Source organism: Oncorhynchus gorbuscha, linkage group LG20 (genome assembly GCF_021184085.1).
Source record: "Oncorhynchus gorbuscha isolate QuinsamMale2020 ecotype Even-year linkage group LG20, OgorEven_v1.0, whole genome shotgun sequence".
In the NCBI taxonomy this organism is placed as follows: Eukaryota; Metazoa; Chordata; class Actinopteri; order Salmoniformes; family Salmonidae; genus Oncorhynchus; species Oncorhynchus gorbuscha.
The window spans coordinates 35,161,506-35,188,285 of NC_060192.1; the positions used below are offsets into that span (position 1 = coordinate 35,161,506).

Here is a 26,780-nt window from a genome sequence, read left to right on the forward strand (position 1 = left end):
TGATGGAGGGATGGAGGTGGGTGGGTGATGGAGGGATGGAGGTGGGTGAGGGAGGGATGGAGGTGGGTGGGTGATGGAGGGATGGAGGTGGGTGAGGGAGGGATGGAGGTGGGTGGGTGAGGGAGGGATGGAGGTGGGTGGGTGATGGAGGGATGGAGGTGGGTGGGTGATGGAGGGATGGAGGTGGGTGTGGGAGGGATGGATGGATGATCAGAGGTGGGTGGATGGAGGTGGGTGATGGAGGGATGGAGGTGGGTGAGGGAGGGATGGATGATCGGAGGTGGGTGGGATAGAGGTGGGTGAGGGAGGGATGGAGGTGGGTGGGTGGGTGAGGGAGGGATGGAGGTGGGTGCGGGAGGGATGGATGGAGGTGGGTGAGGGAGGGATGGAGGTGGGTGAGGGAGGGATGGAGGTGGGTGGGTGGGTGGGTGGGTGGGTGGGTGGGTGGGTGGGTGGGTGGGTGGGTGAGAGAGGGATGGAGGTGGGTGTGGGAGGGAGGGATGGATGTGGGTATTTACAGGATGACACAGCAGTTACTCTCCCCAGTTTTCTCTCTGTTCCTCTGACCTGAGAAGGAACACAACACACAGTCAAACACAGTAGGAATGTGGTCAGCACCCTGTCAAACACAGTAGGAATGTGGTCAGCACCCTGTCAAACACAGTAGGAATGTGGTCAGCACCCTGTCAAACACTGTCAGGAGGCGGTCAGGACACTGTCAGGAGGCGGTCAGGACACTGTCAGGAGGCGGTCAGGACACTGTCAGGAGGCGGTCAGGAGAAGGTCAGGAGGCTGTCAGGAGGAGGTCAGGAGGCTGTCAGGACACTGTCAGGAGGCGGTCAGGACACTGTCAGGACGAGGTTAGGACACGGTCAGGACACGGTCAGGACACTGTCAGGACGAGGTCAGGACACTGTCAGGACATGGTCAGGATGAGGTCAGGACACTGTCAGGACGAGGTCAGGACGAGGTCAGGACACGGTCAGGACGCTGTCAGGACACGGTCAGGACACGGTCAGGACACTGTCAGGACATGGTCAGGACGAGGTCAGGACGAGGTCAGGACGCTGTCAGGACACTGTCAGGACACTGTCAGGACACGGTCAGGACGAGGTCAGGACACGGTCAGGACGAGGTCAGGACACGGTCAGGAGGCGGTCAGGACACTGTCAGGAGGCGGTCAGGACACTGTCAGGAGGCGGTCAGGACACTGTCAGGAGGAGGTCAGGACACTGTCAGGAGGAGGTCAGGAGGCGGTCAGGACACTGTCAGGACGAGGTCAGGACACTGTCAGGAGGCGGTCAGGACACTGTCAGGAGGCGGTCAGGACACTGTCAGGAGGCGGTCAGGACACTGTCAGGAGGCGGTCAGGAGGCAGTCAGGACACTGTCAGGAGGCGGTGGAGGCGGTCAGGAGGCGGTCAGGACACTGTCAGGAGGCGGTCAGGACACTGTCAGGAGGCGGTCAGGACACTGTCAGGAGGAGGTCAGGACACTGTCAGGAGGAGGTCAGGACACTGTCAGCAGGAGGTCAGGACACTGTCAGCAGGAGGTCAGGACACTGTCAGCAGGAGGTCAGGACACTGTCAGGAGGCGGTCAGGACACTGTCAGGAGGCGGTCAGGACACTGTCAGGAGGTCAGGACACTGTCAGGAGGAGGTCAGGACACTGTCAGGAGGAGGTCAGGACACTGTAAGGAGGCGGTCAGGAGGCGGTCAGGACGAGGTCAGGACACTGTCAGGAGGAGGTCAGGACACTGTTAGGAGGAGGTCAGGACACTGTCAGGACACTGTCAGGAGGCGGTCAGAACACTGTCAGGACACTGTCAGGAGGCGGTCAGGACACTGTCAGGAGGCGGTCAGAACACGGTCAGGAGGCGGTCAGAACACGGTCAGGAGGCGGTCAGGACACTGTCAGGAGGCGGTCAGGAGGCGGTCAGGACGAGGTCAGGACACTGTCAGGAGGCGGTCAGGACACTGTCAGAAGGCGGTCAGGACACTGTCAGAAGGCGGTCAGGACACTGTCAGGAGGCGGTCAGGACACTGTCAGGAGGCGGTCAGGACACTGTCAGGACGAGGTTAGGACACGGTCAGGACACGGTCAGGACACTGTCAGGACGAGGTCAGGACACTGTCAGGACATGGTCAGGATGAGGTCAGGACACTGTCAGGACGAGGTCAGGACGAGGTCAGGACACGGTCAGGACGCTGTCAGGACACGGTCAGGACACGGTCAGGACACTGTCAGGACATGGTCAGGACGAGGTCAGGACGAGGTCAGGACGCTGTCAGGACACTGTCAGGACACTGTCAGGACACGGTCAGGACGAGGTCAGGACACGGTCAGGACGAGGTCAGGACACGGTCAGGAGGCGGTCAGGACACTGTCAGGAGGCGGTCAGGACACTGTCAGGAGGCGGTCAGGACACTGTCAGGAGGAGGTCAGGACACTGTCAGGAGGAGGTCAGGAGGCGGTCAGGACACTGTCAGGACGAGGTCAGGACACTGTCAGGAGGCGGTCAGGACACTGTCAGGAGGCGGTCAGGACACTGTCAGGAGGCGGTCAGGACACTGTCAGGAGGCGGTCAGGAGGCAGTCAGGACACTGTCAGGAGGCGGTCAGGAGGCGGTCAGGAGGCGGTCAGGACACTGTCAGGAGGCGGTCAGGACACTGTCAGGAGGCGGTCAGGACACTGTCAGGAGGAGGTCAGGACACTGTCAGGAGGAGGTCAGGACACTGTCAGCAGGAGGTCAGGACACTGTCAGCAGGAGGTCAGGACACTGTCAGCAGGAGGTCAGGACACTGTCAGGAGGCGGTCAGGACACTGTCAGGAGGCGGTCAGGACACTGTCAGGAGGAGGTCAGGACACTGTCAGGAGGAGGTCAGGACACTGTCAGGAGGAGGTCAGGACACTGTAAGGAGGCGGTCAGGAGGCGGTCAGGACGAGGTCAGGACACTGTCAGGAGGAGGTCAGGACACTGTTAGGAGGAGGTCAGGACACTGTCAGGACACTGTCAGGAGGCGGTCAGAACACTGTCAGGACACTGTCAGGAGGCGGTCAGGACACTGTCAGGAGGCGGTCAGAACACGGTCAGGAGGCGGTCAGAACACGGTCAGGAGGCGGTCAGGACACTGTCAGGAGGCGGTCAGGAGGCGGTCAGGACGAGGTCAGGACACTGTCAGGAGGCGGTCAGGACACTGTCAGAAGGCGGTCAGGACACTGTCAGGAGGTGGTCAGGACACTGTCAGGAGGCGGTCAGGACACTGTCAGGAGGCGGTCAGGACGAGGTCAGGAGGCGGTTAGGAGGCGGTCAGGACGAGGTCAGGAGGCGGTTAGGAGGCGGTCAGGAGACGGTCAGGACGCAGTCAGGACGCAGTCAGGATACTGTTTAGTAGCAATATTGTTGAAAAATCTACCTTTTTTCTAAAAAAGAGTATCATTGAAACAAAAACAACCGTCTGTCATTATTTAAATAGTGTTGCATACGCTTACTGAAACACACGTCTTATTACACTGTATAGGACTGGGATAAGCTTAGAAATATTCATCATGGATCATTAGCTGTTCCTAAACAAACAGAAATAACTACTACCATCATCTACAATAAAGGCATCATCTATTACTGTGTTTTAGTGTGAAGGGGAGGAACAAGGGATGAATTAAAAGTCTGGAAGGTGGGATAAATGAAAAGCGGGTTACCTTGGGAGTTTGGCTCAGGCAACGTCTCTCTGGCGACTAAATGCATCACTGTGGTTTTCCCCAGAGGCAGTTTGAGAGCTGAGAGAAGGGGAGGAGGAGGGGAGGGAGGAGGAGGGTGCGAGTGACAGAGTAGAACAGCGTTAACAGACAAAGACTTGTTACAAAGACAATATATCATCATAACTATCATCATTTAACTGATCTAACATAGAATACACAACCAAGAGAGAGGAGAGACAGGAGCCAGACAGAGAAACAGAGACCTGAGAGGAGAGAAGAGGGAGAAAGAAAGAGAGAGAGAGACCTGAGAGAGAGAGACAGAGAGAGAGAGACAGAGAGACAGAGAGACAGAGAAACAGAGACCTGAGAGGAGAGAAGAGGGAGAAAGAAAGAGAGAGAGAGACCTGAGAGAGAGAGACAGAGAGAGAGAGAAACAGAGACCTGAGAGGAGAGAAGAGGGAGAAAGAAAGAGAGAGAGAGACCTGAGAGAGACAGAGAGAGAGAGACAGAGACAGAGAGAGAGAGACAGAGACAGACAGATAGACAGACAAAGACAGAGACAGGACGTGGACATAAACAAGAGAAAGAGATCCTCAAAAGTTTCAACAGCTGCACCATAGAGAACATCCCGACCGGTTGAATCACCGCCTAGTATGACAACTGCTCGGCATCTGACCGTAAAGCGCTACAGAGGGTAGTGCGTACGGCCCAGTACATTGGGGCCAAGCTTCCTGCCATCCAGGACATGTATACTAGGCGGTGTCAGAGGAAGGCCCGAAAAATTGTCAAAGACTCCAGTCACCCAAGTCATAAGACTGCTGAACAACTAATCAATTGGGGGATTGGAAATGATGCAGACAATTACAGAAGGACCCCCCCCTCCCCCACCAAAACACATTTTAAAAACTATAATAATGAAGACATCATAACACATAGATTCCAGTAGTAACCAAAAAAAAGTGTTAAATCAAAATATATTCCTATTTGAGATTCTTCAAAGTAGCGACCCTTTGCCTTAATGACAGCTTTGCACACTCTTGGCATTCTCTCAACCAGTTTCACCTGGAATGCTTTTCCAACAGTCTTGAAGGAGTTCCCACATATGCTGAGTACTTGTTGGCTGCTTTTCCTTCACTTTGTAGTTAGGGCCTAATTTATTTATTTCCTTATAAACTCAGCAAAAAAAGAAACATCCTCTCACTTTATTTTCAGCAAACTTAACATGTGTAAATATTCGTATGAACATAACAAGATTCAATAACAGACATAAGCAAGTTCCACAGACATGTGACTAACAGAATAATGTGTCCCTGAACAAAGCGGGGGTCAAAATCAAAAGCAACAGTCAGTATCTGGTGTGGCCACCAGCTGCATTAAGTACTGCAGTACATCTCCTCCTTATGGACTTTGCCAGTTCTTGCTGTACCTCACTCTTCCACCAAGGCACCTACAAGTTCCCGGAAATTTCTGGTGGGGATTGACCCTAGCCCTCACCCTGCAATCCAACAGGTCCCAGACGTGCTCAATGGGATTGAGATCCGGGCTCTTTGCTGGCCATGGCAGAACACTGACATTCCTGTCTTGCAGTAAATCAGCCATACTGCTCGTTCTGTGCGTGGTGGCATTGTCATGCAGGAGGGTCATGTCAGGATGAGCCTCCAGAGCCTCCTATCCGTCTGAAATCCTGTTCCAATCCCTCTTCGTATCCCAGGCTAGGTTAGTATTCTGTGGATTCCCAACATGGTCTCAGAGCATTTTGTATTATTCTGTACGTAATCCCTCTTCGTATCCCAGGCTAGGTTTGTATTCTGTGGATTCCCAACATGGTCTCAGAGCATTTTGTATTATTCTGTACGTAATCCCTCTTCGTATCCCAGGCTAGGTTTGTATTCTGTGGATTCCCAACATGGTCTCAGAGCATTTTGTATTATTCTGTACGTAAATCTGAGACGCTCCATTTAGTATGATATGTTACATTTCGTATCGTATGTATTAATTTGTGGATGTCCATCACCCATGTTGTGTTATATGGTATGAATTACAACTCGTTACAAATTCTATCTAGGTGGCTAACGTTAGCTAGCCGGCTAACGTTAGCTAGGCGTTAAGGTTAGGGTTAAGTTTAAGAGTTAGGTTAAAGGGTAAGGGAAGGGTTAGCTGAAAGAGTTAAGGTTAGGGTTAGGCTTAGCTAACATGCTAAGTAGATGCAAAGTTGCAAAAAAGTAGTAAGTATTTGAACATTTGCTAATTAGCTAACATGCTGAAGTTGTCTGTGATGAGATTCGAACTTGGATCCTTTGGGTTGCTAGATGCATATAACGTTTGTGTTATACCCCCACCCAAATACCCTACTTTCGTTTTCGCCCTTAACTAACCATCTGGCTTACGTAACCATACCAAACGTAACATACAGATATACATTTACTATGTTATGTCTAGTCTATGAGACCGGGCTGGGATTCCAACATCTGCAGATCCCAGAACACCGAAATCTCTAATCCTCAGCCTCTCTGAACGAGGAATGTTTGTCAGGAATTTTGGGCCATTATCCTTTCGATGGGAATAAAGGCGTAAAAGGATTCAAAATGTCTATGTTTGCGTCACATAATCCACCCTATTCCCTACATAGGGTTCTGGTCAAAGTAGTGCACTATGGTACAATAGTGCACTATATAGGGTATAGGGTGCGCTTTGTGTACAGGGGCTAAAGCTTTATGAGCGAGATAATGGCTAAAATGAGATACCTGAAACGGGTTAGGACGACAGCTATCCCCATTACCCAAACACTAAAGCACTGTCAACTGTACTGAACAAAAATATAAATGCAACATGTAAAGTGTTGGTCCCATTTTTTATGAGCTGAAATAAAGATCCCAGAAATTTTCCATAAGCACAAAAAGATTCTCTCTCTCTCAAATTCTGTGCACAAATTTGTTTACATCCCAGTTAATGAGCATTGCTCCTTTGCCAAAATAATCCATCCACCTGACAGGTGTGGCATATCAAGAAGCTGATTAAAACAGAGTGATCATCACACAGGTGCACCTTGTGCTGGGGACAATAAAAGGCCACTAAAAATGTGCAATTTTGTCACACAACACAATACCACAGATGTCTCAAGTTTTGAGGGAGCGTGCAATTGGCATGCTGACTGCAGGACTGTCCACCAGAGCTGTTGCTATATAATTTAATGTTTATAGCTCTACCATAAACTGCCTCCAATATCGTTTAGAGAATTGGGCAGTACGTCCAACCGGCCTCACAAACGCAGACCACGTGTAAAGGACCTCCACATCGGTCTTCTTCACCGAGCAGCTGATGAAACCTGTGGGTGTCATGCTACTCATCGGTCTTCTTCACCGAGCAGCTGATGAAACCTGTGGGTGTCATGCTACTCATCGGTCTTCTTCACCGAGCAGCTGATGAAACCTGATGGGTGTCATGCTACTCATCGGTCTTCTTCATCGAGCAGCTGATGAAACCTGTGGGTGTCATGCTACTCATCGGTCTTCTTCACCGAGCAGCTGATGAAACCTGTGGGTGTCATGCTACTCATCGGTCTTCTTCATCGAGCAGCTGATGAAACCTGTGGGTGTCATGCTACTCATCGGTCTTCTTCACCGAGCAGCTGATGAAACCTGTGGGTGTCATGCTACTCATCGGTCTTCTTCATCGAGCAGCTGATGAAACCTGTGGGTGTCATGCTACTCATCTGCCACCATCACCTCATGTTTCAGCATGATAATGCTCCATGTCACAAGGATCTGTACGCCAATATACAGCAACTTCTCACAGCCATTGAAGAGGAGTGGAACAACATTCCACAGGCCACAATCAACAGCCTGTGTCGTGAGCCAAATGGTGGTCACACCAGATATGGGACTGGTTTCTGATCCAGAAAAGGTCTGTATTCCCAGTCATGTGAAATCCATTGATTAGGGCCTAATGAATTGATTTCAATTGACTGATTTTGACTCTGTGTGTCTGTGTGTTTCCGGTGTGTGTGTGTGTGTGTGTGTGTGTGTGTGTGTGTGTGTGTGTGTGTGTGTGTGTGTGTGTGTGTGTGTGTGTGTGTGTGTGTGTGTGTGTGTGTGTGTGTGTGTGTGTGTGTGTGTGTGTGTGTGTGTGTGTGTGTGTGTTCTCACCTCCTAGCGTGACGTTTCCATGTAGAAAGCGACCCTGGTAGATGAGCCTCAGGATGTTAGGACTGCTGACCTGTTCCTCCTCCCAGTCTGAAGAGAAATGAAGATCACCATCACCACCATCATCAACAACATTATCATCGCCATCAACAGAAGGAGAGACAGATAGAAAGAAGGAAGACAGAGAAATGGTTCTGGAGGACACCACACCAACCCACACCTTTTATTTATATTTAACCTTTATTTAACTAGGCAAGTCAGTTAAGAACAAATTCTTATGTTCAGGGGCAGAACGACAGATTTGTACCTTGTCAGCTCGGGGGTTTGAACTTGCAACCTTCTGGTAACTAGTCTAACCACTAGGCTACCCTGCCGCACCTAACAAGCCATGCAAGTTAACATGTTCAGGTGTGTGTGTGTGTGTGTGTGTGTGTGTGTGTGTGTGTGTGTGTGTGTGTGTGTGTGTGTGTGTGTGTGTGTGTGTGTGTGTGTGTGTGTGTGTGTGTGTGTGTGTGTGTGTGTGTGTGTGTGTGTGTGTGTGTGTGTGTGTGTGTGTAATATCCTGGGTTTTGTGAGGGGTTCTGGCTCAATGTCTTTATACTCATTAGTGTGGAATATTGACGAATACGCTGATTCGGTGTGCGAGTTCATTAGAACGTGCGTCGAAGATGTCGTTCCCATAGCAACGATAAAAACATTCCCTAACCAGAAACCGTGGATTGATGGCAGCATTCGCGTGAAACTGAAAGCGCGAACCACTGCTTTTAATCAGGGCAAGGTGTCTGGCAACATGACTGAATACAAACAGTGCAGCTATTCCCTCCGTAAGGCTATCAAACAAGCTAAGCGTCAGTACAGAGACCAAGTGGAATCTCTCAATTCAATGGCTCAGACACAAGAGGCATGTGGCAGGGTCTACAGTCAATCACGGACTACAAGATGAAATCCAGCCCAGTCACGGACCAGGATGTCTTGCTCCCAGGCAGACTAAATCACTTTTTTGCCCGCTTTGAGGACAATACAGTGCCACTGACACGGCCTGCAACGGAAACATGCAGTCTCTCCTTCACTGCAGCCGAGGTGAGTAAGACATTTAAACGTGTTAACCCTCGCAAGGCTGCAGGCCCAGACGGCATCCCCAGCCGCGCCCTCCGAGCAGGCGCAGACCAGCTGGCCGGTGTGTTTACGGACATATTCAATCAATCCCTATACCAGTCTGCTGTTCCCACATGCTTCAAGAGGGCCACCATTGTTCCTGTTCCCAAGAAAGCTAAGGTAACTGAGCTAAACGACTACCGCCCCCGTAGCACTCACTTCCGTCATCATGAAGTGCTTTGAGAGACTAGTCAAGGACCATATCACCTCCACCCTACCTGACACCCTAGACCCACTCCAATTTGCTTACCGCCCAAATAGGTCCACAGACGATGCAATCTCAACCACACTGCACACTGCCCTAACCCACCTGGACAAGAGGAATACCTATGTGAGAATGCTGTTCATCGACTACAGCTCGGCATTCAACACCATAGTACCCTCCAAGCTCGTCATCAAGCTCGAGACCCTGGGTCTCGACCCCGCCCTGTGCAACTGGGTACTGGACTTCCTGACGGGCCGCCCCCAGGTGGTGAGGGTAGGCAACAACATCTCCTCCCCGCTGATCCTCAACACGGGGGCCCCACAAGGGTGCGTTCTGAGCCCTCTCCTGTACTCCCTGTTCACCCACGACTGCGTGGCCACGCACGCCTCCAACTCAATCATCAAGTTTGCGGACGACACAACAGTGGTAGGCTTGATTACCAACAACGACGAGACGGCCTACAGGGAGGAGGTGAGGGCCCTTGGAGTGTGGTGTCAGGAAAATAACCTCACACTCAACGTCAACAAAACTAAGGAGATGATTGTGGACTTCAGGAAACAGCAGAGGGAACACCCCCTATCCACATCGATGGAACAGTAGTGGAGAGGGTAGCTAGTTTTAAGTTCCTCGGCATACACATCACAGACAAACTGAATTGGTCCACTCACACTGACAGCGTCGTGAAGAAGGCGCAGCAGCGCCTATTCAACCTCAGGAGGCTGAAGAAATTCGGCTTGTCACCAAAAGCACTCACAAACTTCTACAGATGCACAATCGAGAGCATCCTGGTGGGCTGTATCACCGCCTGGTACGGCAACTGCTCCGCCCTCAACCGTAAGGCTCTCCAGAGGGTAGTGAGGACTGCACAACGCATCACCGGGGGCAAACTACCTGCCCTCCAGGACACCTACACCACCCGTTGTTACAGGAAGGCCATAAAGATCATCAAGGACATCAACCACCCGAACCACTGCCTGTTCACCCCGCTATCATCCAGAAGGCGAGGTCAGTACAGGTGCATCAAAGCTGGGACCGAGAGACTGAAAAACAGCTTCTATCTCAAGGCCATCAGACTGTTAAATAGCCACCACTAACATTGAGTGGCTGCTGCCAACACACTGTCATTGACACTGACCCAACTCCAGCCATTTTAATAATGGGAATTGATGGGAAATGATGTAAATATATCACTAGCCACTTTAAACAATGCTACCTTATATAATGTTACTTACCCTACATTATTCATCTCATATGCATATGTATATACTGTACTCTACAACATCGACTGCATCCTTATGTAACACATGTATCACTAGCCACTTTAACTATGCCACTTTGTTTACTTTGTCTACACACTCATCTCATATGTATATACTGTACTCGATACCATCTACTGTATGCTGCTCTGTACCATCACTCATTCATATATCCTTATGTACATGTTCCTTATCCCCTTACACTGTGTATAAGACAGTAGTTTTGGAATTGTTAGTTAGATTACTTGTTGGTTATCACTGCATTGTCGGAACTAGAAGCACAAGCATTTCGCTACACTCGCATTAACATCTGCTAACCATGTGTATGTGACAAATAAAATTTGATTTGATTTGATTTGATTTAACATGTCCCCTTCATTCCCACCAGAGCTCCTCCATCTTCCCTGTATTACTTCTCCTCCATCTCCCCTGTATTACTTCTCCTCCATCTTCCCTGTATTACTTCTCCTCCATCTTCCCTGTATTACTTCTCCTCCATCTCCCCTGTATTACTTCTCCTCCATCTTCCCTGTATTACTTCTCCTCCATCTTCCCTGTATTACTTCTCCTCCATCTTCCCTGTATTACTTCTCCTCCATCTTCCCTGTATTACTTCTCCTCCATCTCCCCTGTATTACTTCTCCTCCATCTCCCTGTATTACTTCTCCATCTCCCTGTATTACTTCTCCTCCATCTCCCTGTATTACTTCTCCTCCATCTTCCCTGTATTACTTCTCCTCCATCTTCCCTGTATTACTTCTCCTCCATCTTCCCTGTATTACTTCTCCTCCATCTTCCCTGTATTACTTCTCCTCCATCTTCCCTGTATTACTTCTCCTCCATCTTCCCTGTATTACTTCTCCTCCATCTTCCCTGTATTACTTCTCCTCCATCTTCCCTGTGTATCCTCCATCTTCCCTGTATTACTTCTCCTCCATCTTCCCTGTATTACTTCTCCTCCATCTTCCCTGTATTACTTCTCCTCCATCTTCCCTGTATTACTTCTCCTCCATCTTCCCTGTATTACTTCTCCTCCATCTTCCCTGTATTACTTCTCCTCCATCTTCCCTGTATTACTTCTCCTCCATCTTCCCTGTATTACCTCTCCTCCATCTTCCCTGTATTACTCTCCTCCATCTTCCATCTTCCCTGTATTACTTCTCCTCCATCTTCTCCTCCATCTTCCCTGTATTACTTCTCCTCCATCTTCCCTGTATTACTTCTCCTCCATCGTCCCTGTATTACTTCTCCTCCATCTTCCCTGTATTACTTCTCCTCCATGTATTACTTCTCCTCCATCGTCCCTGTATTACTTCTTATACTGCATGAAGTATCATACAGTGCATTTAGACCCTTTGAGTTTTCCAACATTTTGCAAATAAATTAATGAAAAATTCTACAATGTGATTATCTGGATTTTTTTTCTAATTTTGTCTGTCATAGTTTAAGTGTATCTATGATGAAGATTACAGGCCTCTCTCAACTTTCTAAGTGGGAGAACTTGCACAATTGGTGGCTGACTAAATACTTTTTTGCGCCACTGTAGGTATTCGTCTTGTCCAGATGGGTTAGGGCAGTGTGCAGTGTGATTGCGATTGCGTCGTCTGTAGACCTATTGGGGCGGTCAGCAAATTGCAGTGGGTCTAGGGTGTCAGGTAGGGTGGAGGTGAAATTATCCTTGACTAGTCTCTCAAAGCACTTCATGATGACGGAAGTGAGTGCTACGGGGCGGTAGTCGTTTAGCTCAGTTGCCTTGCTTGGGACAGGAACAATGGTGGCCCTCTTGAAGCATGTGTGAACAGCAGACTGGGATAAGGATTGATTGAATATGTCCGTAAACACACCAGCCAGCTGGTCTGCGCATGCTCTGAGGACACTGCTGGGGATGCCGTCTGGGCCAGCAGCATTGCGAGGGTTAACACTTTAAATGTTTTACTCACGTTGGCTCCGGTGAAGGAGAGTCCGCAGGTTTTGGTAGCGGGCCGAGTAGGTGGCACTATTATCCTCAAAGCGAGTAAAGAAGCTGTTTAGTTTATCTGGGAGCAAGACATTAGGGTCCGCGACGGGGCTGGTTTTCTTTTTGTAGTCTGTGATTGACTGTAGACCCTGCCACATACCTCTCGTGTCTGAGCCGTTGAATTGCGCCTCTACTTTGGCTCTATACTGACGCTTAACTTGTTTGATTGCCTTGCGGAGGGAATAGCTATACTGTTTGTATTCGGTGATGTTTCCGGTCAATTTGACCTGGTTAAAAGCAGTGGTTTGTGCTTTCAGTTTTGCACGAATGCTGCCATCAATCCAGGGTTTCTGGTTGGGGAATGTTTTAATAGTTGCTGTGGGTACGACATCGCCGATGCACTTGCTAATAAACTTGCTCACCGAATCAGCGTATTCGTCAATGTTGTTGTTTGACGCAATGCGGAACGTATCACAGTCCACGTGATCATAGCAATCTTGAAACGTGGAATCAGATTGGTCGGACCAGCGTTGAACAGACCTGAGTGCGGGAGCTTCCTGTTTTAGTGTCTGTCTATAGGCTGGAAGCAACAAAATGGAGTCGTGGTCAGTTTTTCCAAAAGGAGGGCGGGAGAGGGCCTTATATGCGTTGCGTAAGTTAGAATAACAATGATCCAGGGTCTTACCAGCCCCGGTAGAACAATCGATATGCTGATAGAATTTAGGGAGCCTTGTTTTCAGATTAGCCTTGTTAAAATCCCCAGCAACAATGAATGCAGCCTCAGGATATGTGGTTTCCAGTTTACATAGAGTCAAATAAAGTTTGTTCAGGCCCATCGATGTGTCTGCTTGGGGGGAATATATACGGCTGTGATTATAATCGAAGAGAATTCTCGGCCGACATTTGATTGTGAGGAATTCTAAGTCAGGTGAACAGAAGGACTTGAGTTCCTGTATGTTTCTATGATCACACCACCTCTCGCTAATCATAAGGCATACGCCCCCACCCCTCTTCTTAGCAGAAAGATGCTTGTTTCTGTCGGCGCGATGCGTGAAGAAACCCGCTGGCTGCACCGCCTCCGATAGCGTCTCTCCAGTGAGCCATGTTTCCACGAAGCAAAGAACGCTACAGCCTCTTATGTCTCTCTGGAAGGCTACCCTTGCTTGGATTTCATCAACCTTGTTGTCAAGAGACTGGACATTGGCGAGTAGTATGCTCGGGAGCGGTGCGCGATGTGCCCGTCTCCGGAGCCTGACCAGAAGCCTGACCAGATTCTAAAGTGGATTCAATTGTTTTTTTCCCAATTTACACACAATAACCCATAATGACAAAGCAACAACAGGTTTTTAGAAAGTTTATTATTAAAAATAAAAATGTCACATTTACATAAGTATTCAGACCCTTTACTCAGGACTTTGTTGAAGCATCTTTGGCAGCAATTACAGCCTCAACACTTCTTTGGTATGACGATACAAGCTTGGTACACGTGCATTTGGGGAGTTGCTCCCATTCCTCTATGCACATCCTCTCAGGCTCTGTGAGGTTGGATGGGGAGCATCGCTGCACAGCTATTTTAAGGTCTCTCCAGAGATTTGTGATCGGGTTCAAGTCCGGGCTCTGGCTGGGCCACCCATGGACATTCAGAGACTTGTCCCGAAGCCACTCCTGCTTTTTCTTGGCTGTGTGCTTAGGGTCGTTGTCCTGTTGGAAGGTGAACCTTCACCTCAGTCCGAGGTCCTGAGCAGATTTCATCAGGGATCTCTCTGTACTTTGCATTGTTCATATTTTGTTCGATTCTGACTAGTCTCCCAGTCCTTGCCGCTGAAAAACAACCACAGCATGATAATGATGCCACCACCATGCTGAACCGTAGGGATGGTTTCCTCCAGATGTGACGCTTGGCATTCAGGTAAAAGAGTTCAATCTTGGTTTCAACTGACTAGAGAATCTTATTTCTCATGGTCTTAGAGTCTTTAGGTGCCTTTTTGCAAAATCCAAGCGGGCTGTCATGTGCCCTTTACTGAAGACTGGCTTCCACTCTACCATAAAGGCCGGATTGGTGAAGTGCTGCAGAGATGGGAGAACCTTCCAGAAGGACAACTATCTCCACAGAGAAATTCTGGAGCTCTGTCAGAGTGACCATCAGGTTCTTGGTAACCTTCCTGACCAAGGCCCCCCGATTGCTCAGTTTAGCCGACAACCTGCTCTAGGAAGAGTCTTGTTGGTTCCAAACTTCTTCCATTGAAGAAGGATGGAGGCCACTGTGTTGTTGGGGACCTTCAATGCTGCAGAAGTGTTTTGGTTCCCTTCTCCAGATCTGTGCCTCGACACAATCCTGTCTCGGAGCTCTACGGACAATTCCTTCAACCTCATGGCTTGGTTTTTGCTCTGACATGCACTGCCAACTGTGGGACCTTATTTAGACAGGCATGTGCCTTTCCAAATCATATCCAATCAATTGAATTTACCACAGGTGGACTCCAATAAAGTTCTAGAAACATCTCAAGGATGATCAATGGAAACAGGATGCACCTGAGCTCAATTTCGAGTATCATAGCAAAGGGTCTGAATACTTATGTAGATAAGGTATTTTGTTTTTTAATTTTCTTCAAACGTGTTTTCACTTTGTCATTATGGGGTATTGTGCGTAGAATGATAAGGATTTCTTTTATTGAATACATTTGAAAATAATGATGTAAAGTAACAAAATGTGGAAAAAGTCAAGGGGTCTGAATACTTTCTAAATGCGCCAGTAGTGGCTGGTGTCACTTTAAATCGCATGACAGGCTCATTGTAATGGCTGGAATTGAATAATATCATCCTCCCTCCAGCAGCCTCCACTGATATGTATGCATTTGGTGTCACTCACCCATTGGCCAGTTGTAATGTGTGTCTGTGAGGTGTCACTCACCCATTGGCCAGTTATCGTAGACGTGTTTGGCAATGTCTGCGGCCGAGTCATTGGGAGAAAACAGGAACTCTTTCGTCTTCCCACTGACCAGGATGAGACGCAGGTTAATCTGAAACACACAAAAGGGAGAGGAGGAGATTAGAAGCTGATAGACACATAAACAAGCCAGTGTCAGAAGTGGGATGGCGCCCGTGAGACCATCCGAGAGGCCGTGGGGAAAAGCTCTCCCAAAGGAAGGGGATAGTGTAGCGACCTTAACCCAACACCTAGCAACCGCGTCAAAAGGTTTGCATAAAGTGAGGGAAAAAGAGAAGAGGGGTAAGGACGATCGATGGGAAGAAATTCTTAGAGCATATTTTGGTCAAAGCCTTCCCTTTAATGTGTGTATGAACACATCACACATTAGTGACGCACGGGCGGTTATATCCGTGGGGCAGGCGGGTTCAGGGTCATGAAATATTGTGTGGGTGAATGGCAGGAGGAATGTTGGTTGAATAAAGAGAAAACAACGCAGAAGAAAATCCATACATGTATAATTCTCGTGCAATTCAGTCAAACTGGTGGTAGTTTTCCCACCGTGCTTCTACACCTGCATTACTAGCTCTTTGGACTTTTAGCCCGGGTTTCTGTACAGCACTTTGTGACATCTGCAGATGTAAAAAGGGCTTTATAAATACATTAGATTGATTGATTTATGAAAAAAAAGGCTATTTTCTATCTCCGTAAAAACACATGGACAATATGGACAGAGATTTAAAACAATTTCCATTGAACATTTTACAAAAACATTTTTTACTTGAAGAACAGTGCAGGTGCAAAGTTTGATAAGAGAATGACGGAGCCAACAACATTAACACAAGTAAATGTGTTATTGTAAAGAAATGTCACTCTTTCACTTTCTTTTCTGTCATAAGTGCACCTTCAATTACAGTGATGTTCCTACACCCCAAATTATATAGGCGACCAGTAGCAGTGGTTGGTGCCTTAACGGTGCAGATGATGCTTGGTTTTAGTACATTTCATGTGTCCTCTCTGTTTGGCCAAAAATATAACCTTGCTGGATAACTTGGATGCACGAATATCCCCTTTTATGTCCATGTTTTCTTCATCCACAGCATCCGCAAGTGTCATCCAGCACTCATCATCATATCAGCAAAGTAGACAAATCAAAGGCTGGCACAATCACCACTGTATGCTCATCCATAGGATTCCCCAGGACCAAGTCAAACTTAATGGCACAATCACCACTGTATGCTCATCCATAGGATTCCCCAGGACCAAGTCAAACTTAATGGCACAATCACCACTGTATGCTCATCCATAGGATTCCCCAGGACCAAGTCAAACTTAATGGCATAATGTGGGTAGTACCCAACTTCAACTGTGGCCAATTAACATGTTGATTGGTACATTCTGAATCTAAACCATATTGGTGAATTTGTATTGGATATGCAACAGGCAACCTCGAACTGGACGAGAGAGTGAGCCAGTATTGCAGAAACAGCACCATCAAGTGGTCAGAACGTGGTAACATCAAGCGTATGCCCCATCGCATTACCTAACAACTTCAATGACTATTTCTCTGAACAGAGGGTGAAAAACACATCACCATATTTACAGAGAATACAAAACATAGGTTGACTAAACAATTATCTAAGGCGCAGCTGTATATTACTTGTCAAACATATAGAACTGATACTATATACTGGACATTGGGGGGGGGCTTGATGTGAGGTTTGGGGGGTACGTAGATGGCTTTTGATCATTTATTTGGATTTCTACCATCTTAATCAAATCGACATTGGAGGCGGCTTACAGTAGAGAAATTAACATCAAATGCTATGGCAACAGCTCTGGTGGACATTCCTGCAGTCAGGATGCCAATTGCACACGCCCTCAAAACTTGATACATCTGTGGCATTGTGTTGTGTGATAAAACTGCACATGTAAGAGTGGCAATTTATTGTCCCCCGCACAAGGTGCACCTGTGTAATGATCGTGCTGTTTAATCAGCTTCTTGGTATGTCACACCTGTCAGGTGGATGGATTATCTTGGCAAAGGAGAAATGCTCACTAGCAGTGATGTAAACACATTTGAGAGAAATAAGCCTTTTGTACATATGGAACATTTCTAGGATATTTTATTTCAGTTCGTGAAACATGGGACCAACACTTTACATGTTGCATTATATTTTTGCACAGTATAGGTAAATGGATATTAGGAAGTAGTTAATAGTTAAATGGGTTGAAGGTAGGAGTTAATAGTTAAATGGGTTGAAGGAAGGAGTTAATAGTTAATTGATATCAGGTAGGAGTTAATAGTTAAATGGATATCATGTGTTTAAGGTAGGAGTTAATGGTTAATTGGATATCAGGTAGGAGTTAATAGTTAAATGGATATCAGGTAGGAGTTAATGGTTAATTGGATATAAGGTAGAAGTTAATGGTTAATTGGATATCAGGTAGGAGTTAATAGATACATGTGTTTAAGGTAGGAGTTAATGGTTAATTGGATATCAGGTAGCAGTTAATAGATAAATGGATATCAGGTAGTAGTTAATAGCTAAATGGATATCAGGTAGGAGTTAATGGTTAATTGGATATCAGGTAGGAGTTAATGGTTAATTGGATATCAGGTAGGAGTTAATAGGTACATAGATATCAGGTAGGAGTTAATAGATACATGGATATCAGGTAGGAGTTAATAGATACATGTGTTTAAGGTAGGAGTTAATAGTTAAATGGATATCAGGTAGGAGTTAATGGTTAATTGGATATCAGGTAGGAGTTAATAGATACATGGGTTTAAGGTATGAGTTAATAGTTAAATGGATATCAGGTAGGAGTTAATGGTTAAATGGATATCAGGTAGGAGTTAATAGTTAAATGGATATCAGGTAGGAGTTAATAGATACATGAAGACAGATGTTGGCCTAGCTCAGTATCTTAATATGGTACAGCTAGGTTGTTTTACTTTGGTGTTGTTGTGACCCAGCTAGAGGTTAGTGCGGAACATCATACCTACCTCTTAAAAACAACACTGAAGCTGATAGAAGAGGGCAGGCTGGCAGACATAATAATGATCTTATGTGTGTCGGTAGGGTTGCAATAAATCCCAGTTGAAGAATTCGCTGGCGGTTTATTCCCTTTTGATTCTAGATATTCACCAACCAGGGTTTCTGAAAAGTTTCTGGGATTTTCCAACCCTGTGATTCATTCACATCATTAAGTCAGAAATACAGAGACCGGGCACCAACTAAAGGGGAAAGGGAAATTAGGGAACTTCTTCTCATCTTTCATCTTCCCTTCTTTAATCCACTCATACATCCATCTGTCCATTCTCTATCACCTCACACAGGAAAGTCATCCCTCATCATCATTCTCTCTCATCTCCGACAGAAAGCAGTAATTCCTTCTTCATTCTCATCCTCTGATAGCCCTCTCTCAGACACAGGCTTGTTGAGTTTAACACTGACTGACTGGGACACAAACAGGAATATCATACATCCTTTTGGGAGGGCAGGGTAGCCTAGTGGTTAGAGCGTTGGACTAATAACCGAAAGGTTGCAAGTTCAAATCCCCCAGCTGACAAGGTACAAATCTGTCGTTCTGCCCCTGAACAAGGCAGTTAACCCTCTGTTCCTAGGCTCTCATTGAAAATAAGAATTTGTTCTTAACTGACTTGCCTGGTTAAATAAAGGTAAAATAAACATCCTACTGCACTGGGACACAAACAGCTTGCAGTCAAATGTCAAACACACACACACCCTGACACACCCACCCTTAGGCCTGTATTGATTGTGTAGCATTAGGGCTAAAACCCATGAGGAAATGGTGTGGTTACTAGCCTGATGACTTCCACTAAACACTACTGCTGCTCTGTTGTTCGCTACATACTTTAATCTGAGAATGACATCATTGAAGTCGTTCGAGGTGCAAAAGGGGTGTTGTTCAAAAGAAAGTCATCAGCGATTGGATGATATTTAACCAGAGTATAAAAGCCAATGACAAAATATTCAAACCACTGCTTTACCCAATGTGTATTCTGGCGCTGGCCAACCCAGCCGTTTCTGAACCAATCAGACTGATAGCCGCGAATGTATTCACATCCAAACTCACTGCGGAGAAGAAACTAACATGCTACGTCACGCAAGGAATGATTGGGTGGCCATTGTGATATGAGGGACATGGGAGAAACATCCCTATTCGTGCCATGGGATCTTTAGTGACCACAGAGAGTCAGGACACCCGTTTAATGTCCCATCCGAAAGACAGCACCCTACAAAGGGCAATGTCCCCAATCACTGCCCTGGGGCATTAGAATATGTGTATTTTAGACCAGAGGAAATATTGCCTCCTACTAACCCTCCAACACCACTTCCAGCAGCATCTGGTCTCCCATCCAGGGACTGACCAGGAACAACCCTGCATAGATTCAGTACCACCCTACAGTGGGATGCAGGGTGGTATGCTGCAGGCTGAATTATAATAATATCATTCTACATTCTAGAAAAAAAATGTTTTTATTATTTCACTTTTATTTAAGCAGGTAGGCCAGTTGAGAACCAGTTCTCATTTACAACTGTGATCTGGCCCAGATCAAGCAAAGTAGTGCAACATAAACAAAAGAGTTACACATAAACATACAGTCAATAACACAATAAAACAATATATGTACAGTGTGTGCAAATGTAGAAGAGTAGGGAGGTATGGCAATAAATAGGCCATAAAGGCAAAAAAAAATACAATTTAGCATTAATACTGGACTGATAGATGTGCAGATGATGATGTGCAAGTAGAGATACTGGGGTGCAAAAAGATCCTGGTTTGAGATCCTGGTTGAAGACAGCAGAGGTGTATTAGGAGGGCAAGTTGGTCAGGATGATAGGGTGCCCATGGTTACGGATTTCGAGTTGTACCTGGTAGATTCGTTGACAATTTGTGTGAGATTGAGGGCATCTAGCTTAGATTGTAGGACGGCCAGGGTGTTAAGACTGTCCCAATTTAGGTCACCTAATAGTACAAACTGTGAAGATAGATGGGGGGCAATCAATTCACATATGGTGTCCAGGGCACAGCTGGGGCTGAAGATTCTATAACAACGGTAACGGTAAGAGACTTGTTTCTGGAAAGGTGGATTTTTAAAAGTAGAAGCTCGAATTGTTTGGGCACAGACCTGGATAGTACGACAGAACTCTGCACGCTCTCTCTGCAGTAGATTGCAACTCCACCCCCTTTGGCAGTTCTATCTTGTCGGAAAATGTTATAGTTAGGGATGGAAATTTCAGGATTTTGGTGGCCTTCCTAAGCCACGATTCAGACACGGCTAGGACATCAGGGTTGGTAGAGTGTGCAAAAGTGAAGAAAAAAAAACTTAGGGAGGAGGCTTCTAATGTTAGCAAGCATGAAAACAAGCCTTTTACGGTTACAGAAGTCAACAGATGAGAGCACCTGGGGAATGGGAGTGGTGATGGGGACTGCAGGGCCGAGGTTGGGGGCTGCAGGGTCGAGGTTAACCACTACATCACCAGAGGAACAGAAGAGGAGTAGGATAAGGGTACGGCTAAAGTCTATAAGAACTAGTTGGCTAGTGCGTTCGGAACAGAGAGTAAAAGGAGCAGATTTCTGGGTGCGGAAAAAAAGATTCACGGCATAATGTAGAGACAAAGGTATGGTAGGATGTGTGTACAGTGGAGGTAAACCTAGGCATTGAGTGACGATGAGAGAGGTTTTGTCTCGAGAGGCACAATTTAAGCCAGGTGAGGTCACCGCATGTGTGGGGGGTGGAACAAAAGGGCTAGCTAAGGCATATTAAGCAGGGCTGGAGACTCTACAGTGAAATAAGACAATAATCACGAACCAAAACAGCAATGGACAAGGCATATTGACATTAGGGAGAGGCATGTGTAGCCGAGTGATCATAGGGTCCAGTGAGTAGCTAGGCGAGCTGGAGTCACGGCGATTCAGACAGCTAGCAGGCTAGCAGATAGGCCTCCAGGGGACGTCGCAACAGAAGAGCCTGTTGAAACCCCCTCGGACGGTTACGTCGGAAGACCAGCCATGATGGATCGGCAGGGCTCCGTGTGGGCAGTAAAAGGGTCCAGGCCAATTGGCAAAATAGATCTTGTAGCCCAGGAATTGACTGAAGGACCTCTTCGGCTAGCCGGGACGGGGCCTAGCTCGAGGTTAGCTCCAGGCTAACTGGTGCTTGCTTCGAGACAGAGAAGTTAGCCAGGAGTAGCGACCCGGATAGCAGCTCGCTAGCTGCGATGTTCCAGTGTAAAGCTTCAGAGCTTGCAGTAGGAATCCGGAGATGTGGTAAAGAAAAAGCAGTCCGATATGCTCTGGGTGGATATCGTATAAGGTGGGAGGGGGGTCTGAAATCAGACCATTGTGTAGTGTAATTAATATATGTATGCTGTGTGTACATTATAATGCATAATATGTCAAGAGCACTGTATCTGCAGTGTATAGTGTATGGTATGTATAATGTACATTATGTTTTTATGTAACCTTAGTTTATCTAGGCAAGTCAGTTAAGAACAAATTCTTATTTACAATGGCGGCCTACCCCGGCCAAACTCGGACAACGCCGGGCCACTTGTGCACCGCCCTATGGAACTCCCAATCACAGCCGGATGTGATGCAGACAGGATTTGAACCAGGGATGGCACTGAGATGCAGTGCCTTAGACCGCTGTACCACTTGGGAGTCCATATCTATGGTGTATAGTATGGTGTATAGTATGTATAGTGTAGTGTTTAGTATAGTATAGTATGTATAGTGTAGTGTAATATATAGTATAGTGTAGTGTGAATAGTGTATAGTATGGTGTTTAGTACAGTATGTATAGAGTAGTGTATAGTATGTATACTGTAGTGTATAGTATGTATAGTGTAGTGTATAGTATGTATATTGTATAGTATAGTGTATAGTGTTTAGTATAGTGTATAGTGTTTAGTATAGTGTATAGTATTTAGTATAGTGTATAGTCGTGGCCAAAAGTTTTGAGAATGACACAAATCTTAGTCTGCTGCCTCAGTTTGTATGATGGTAATTTGCAAATACTCCAGAATGTTATGAAGAGATATCAGATGAATTGCAATTAATTGCAAAGTCCCTCTTTGCCATGCAAATGAACTGAATCCCCCGCAAAATAATTCCGCTGCATTTTAGCCCTGCCACAAAAGGACAAGCTGACATCATGTCAGTGATTCTTTCGTTAACACATGTGTGAGTGTTGACGAGGACAAGGCTGGAGATCACTCAGTCAGGCTGATTGAGGTCAAAAAACAGACTGGAATCTTCAAAAGGAAGGTGGTGCTTGGAATCATTGTTCTTCCTCTGTCAATCATGGTTACCTGTAAGAAAACACATGCCGTCATCATTGCTTTGCACAAAAAGGGCTTCACGTGAAAGAATATTGCTGCCACTAAGATCACACCCAAATCAACCATTTATCGGATCATCAAGAACTTCAAGTAGAGCAGTTCAATTGTAGTGAAGAAGGCTTCAGGGCCCCCAAGAAAGTCCAGCAAGCGCCAGGACCGTCTCCTAAAGTTGATTCAGCTGCGGGATCGGTGCACCACCAGTACAGAGCTTGACTTTTGAGACTTTTGGAGGATGGCCTGGTGTCAAGAAGGGCAGCGAAGAAGCAACTTCTCTCCAGGAAAAACATCAGGGACAGACTGATATTCTGCAAAAAGGTACAGGGATTGGACTGCTGGGGACTGGGGTAAAGTCATTTTCTCTGATGAATCCCCTTTCCGATTGTTTGGGGCATCCGGAAAAAAGCTTGTCCGGAGAAGACAAGGTGAGCGCTACCTTCAGTCCTGTGTCATGCCAACAGTAAAGCATCCTGAGACCATTCATGTGTGGGGTTGCTTCTCAGCCAAGGGAGTGGGCTTACTCACAATTTGTCCTAAGGACACAGCCTTGAATATAGAATGGTACCAACACATCCTCCGAGATCAACTTCTCCCAACCATCCAGGAACAGTTTGGTGACGAACAATGCCTTTTTCAGCATGATGGAGCACCTTGCCATATGGCCAAAGTGATAACTAAGTGGCTCGGGGAACAAAACATAGATATTTTGGGTCCATGGCCAGGAAACTCCCCAGACCTTAATCCCATTGAGAACTTGTGGTCAATCCTCAAGAGGCGGGTGGACAAACAAAAGCCCACAAATTCTGACAAACTCCAAGCATTGATTATGCAAGAATGGGCTGCCATCAGTCAGGATGTGGACCAGAAGTTAATTGACAGCATGCCAGGGTGGATTGCAGAAGTCTTAAAAAAGAAGGGTCAACACTGCAAATATTGACTCTTTGCATCAACTTCATGTAATTGTCAATAAAAAGCCTTTGACACTTATGAAATGCTTGTAATTATACTTCAGTATTCCATAGTAACATCTGACAAAAATATATAAAGACAATGAAGCAGCAAACTTGGTGGAAATTAATATTTGTGTCATTCTCAAAACTTTTGGCCATGACTGTATAGTGTAGTGTACAGTGTAGTGTATAGTATGCATAGTGTAGTGTATAGTATTTATAGTGTAGTGTATTGTGTAGTGTTTAGTGTAATGTATAGTATAGTTTTGCGCTTCTAGTCATGAAATCTATGCAGCCTACTCAATCACTTTTTATAGCTACTGTTTACAGGCCTCCTGGGCCATATACAGCATTCCTCACTGAGTTCCCTGAATACCTATCGGACTTTGTAGTCATAGCAGATAACATTCTCATTTTTGGTGACTAATATTCACCAGGAAAAGTCCACAGACCCACTCCAAAAGGCTTTCGGGGCCATCAGTGGGTTTTGTTCAACATGTCTCCGGACCTACTCACTGCCACAGTCAAAATCTGGACGTAGTTTTGTCCCCTGAAATAAATGTTGTGGATCTTAATATTTTTCCTCATAATCCTGGACTATCGGACCACCATTTTATTACGTTTGCAACCGCAACAAATAATCTGCTCAGACCCCAACCAAGGAGCGTCAAAAGTCTTGCTATAAATTCACAGACAACACAAAGATTCCTAGATGCCCTTCCAGACTCCCTCTGCCTACCCAAGGACATCAGAGGACAAAAATCAGTTAACCACCCGACTGAGGAACTCAATTTAACCTTGTGCAATACCCTAGATGCAGTCGCACCCCTAAAAACATTTGTCATAAGAAACTAGCTCCCTGGTAGACAGAAAATACCCGAGCTCTGAAAGCAAGCTTCCAGAAAATTGGAAATGGAAATGGCGCCACACCAAATTGGAAGTCTTCCGACTAGCTTGGAAAGACAGTACCGAAGAGCCCTCACTGCTGCTCGATCATCCTATTTTTCCAAACTAATTAAGGAAAATAAGAATTATCCGAAATGTCTTTTTGAAACTGTCGCAAAGCAAGCTAAAAAGCAGCATTCCCCAAGACAGGATGGCTTTACCTTCAGCAGTAATACATTCATGAACTTCTTTGAGGAAAATATTATAATCATTAGAAAACAAATTACGGACTCCTCTTTAAATCTGCGTATTCCTCCAAAGCTCAGTTATCAGTCTGCACAACCTCTGCCAGGACCTAGGAGACACTAAGGAGACACTCAAATGTTTTAGTACTATATAACTTCAAGCTGCATACTGGACCCTATTCCAACTAAACTACTGAAAGAGCTGCTTCCTGTGCTTGGCCCTCCTATGTTGAACATAATAAACGGCTCTCTATCCACCGGATGTGTACCAAACTCACTAAAAGTGGCAGTAATAAAGCCTCTCTTGAAAAAAAGCCAAACCTTGACCCAGAAAATATTTTTTAAACTATCACCTCTATCGAATCTCCCACTCTTCTCAAAATTTTTAGAAAAAGCTGTTGCACAGCAACTCACTGCCTCCTAAAGACAAACAATGCATATGAAATGCTTCAGTCTGGTTTTAGACCCCATCATAGCACTGAGACTGCACTTGTGAAGGTGGTAAATTACCTTTTAATGGCGTCAGTTAAGAACACATTCTTATTCTCAATGATGGCCTAGGAACGGTGGGTTAACTGCCTTGTTCATTGGCAGAATGACAGATTTTCACCTTGTCAGCTCGGGGGATCCAATCTTGCAACCTTACAGTTAACTAGTCCAACGCAATAACGACCTGCCTCTCTCTCGTTGCACTCCAAAAGGAGACTGTTACGCGAATGCAGTAAGCCAAGGTAAGTTGCTAGCTAGCATTAAACTTATTTTATAAAAAAACAATCAATCATAACCACTAGTTAACTACACATGGTTGATGATATTACTAGATATTATCTAGCGTGTCCTGCGTTGCATATAATCTGACTGAGCATAAAAGCATACAAGTATCTAAGTAGCTGACTGAGAGGTGGTAGACAGAAGCAGGCGCGTAAACATTCATTCAAACAGCACTTTCGTGCATTTTGCCAGCAGCTCTTCATTGTGCGTCAAGAATTGCGCTGTTTATGACTTCAAGCTTATCAACTACCGAGATGAGGCTGGTGTAACCGAAGTGAAATGGCTGGCTAGTTAGTGCGCGCTAATAGCGTTTCAAACATCACTCGCTCTGAACCTTGGAGTGGTTGTTCCCCTTGCTCTGCATGGGTAACGCTGCTTTGAGGGTGGCTGTTGTCGTTGTGTTCCTGGTTCGAGCCCAGGGAGGAGTGAGGAGAGGGACGGAAGATATACTGTTACACTGGCAATACTAAAGTGCCTATAAGAACATCCAATAGTCAAAGGTTAATGAAATACAAATGGTATAGAGAGAAATAGTCCTATAAATACTATATTAACTACAACCTAAAACCTCTTATCTTGGAATAGTGAAGTCTCATGTTAAAAGGAACCACCAACTTTCATATGTTCTCATGTTCTGAGCAAGGAACTGAAACGTTAGCTTTCTTACATGGCACATATTGCACTTTTACTTCTCCAACACTTTGTTTTTGCATTATTTAAACCAAATTGAACATCTTTCATTGTTTATTTGAGGCTAAATTGATTTTTATTGATGAATTATATTAAGTTAAAATAAGTGTTCATTCAGTATTGTTGTAATTGTCATTATTACAAATACATATTTTTTTAATTTATATTTTATTATTATTATTTATTATATATACATATACATATAGTTATTTATTTATTTTATAAATCGGCCAAATAATCGGTATCGGGGTTTTTTGGTCCTCCAATAATCGGTATCGGTGTTGAAAAGTCATAAATCGGTTGACCTCTAATGTATAGTACATAGTGTATAGTATAGTGTACTGTGTGAGTCAGAGGTATGTTTCTGACACAGGAAGGAGCTTTAAATGTCATTACGAGACATGAGAGCTGCCTCATAGATGACACTTTACTAATGATCTGGGGAAATTAGATTAGAGTGTGAGTGTGTGTGTGTGTGCATGAGCGAAAGAGAGAAGAGGTTGACAGGAAGAAGAGAAGATAAAAAG

The 26,780-nt window shown here is 45.9% G+C and overlaps 1 protein-coding gene across 1 annotated transcript in view; it reads right to left on the reverse strand.

Moving 5' to 3' along the window:
- Positions 1–453: 453 nt before the first annotated feature.
- ubl3a (ubiquitin-like 3a) overlaps positions 454–26,780 on the reverse strand; it is a 62,317-nt gene continuing 35,990 nt past the window's right edge. Inside the window, exons 2-5 of the mRNA XM_046317403.1 lie at positions 15,325–15,433; positions 7,844–7,930; positions 3,699–3,776; positions 454–567 (exon numbers count right to left, since the gene is read on the reverse strand). Of these exons, the coding sequence (XP_046173359.1) occupies positions 515–567; positions 3,699–3,776; positions 7,844–7,930; positions 15,325–15,433 (327 nt within the window). The 3' untranslated portion in view covers positions 454–514. The remainder of the gene's footprint in view (positions 568–3,698; positions 3,777–7,843; positions 7,931–15,324; positions 15,434–26,780) is intronic.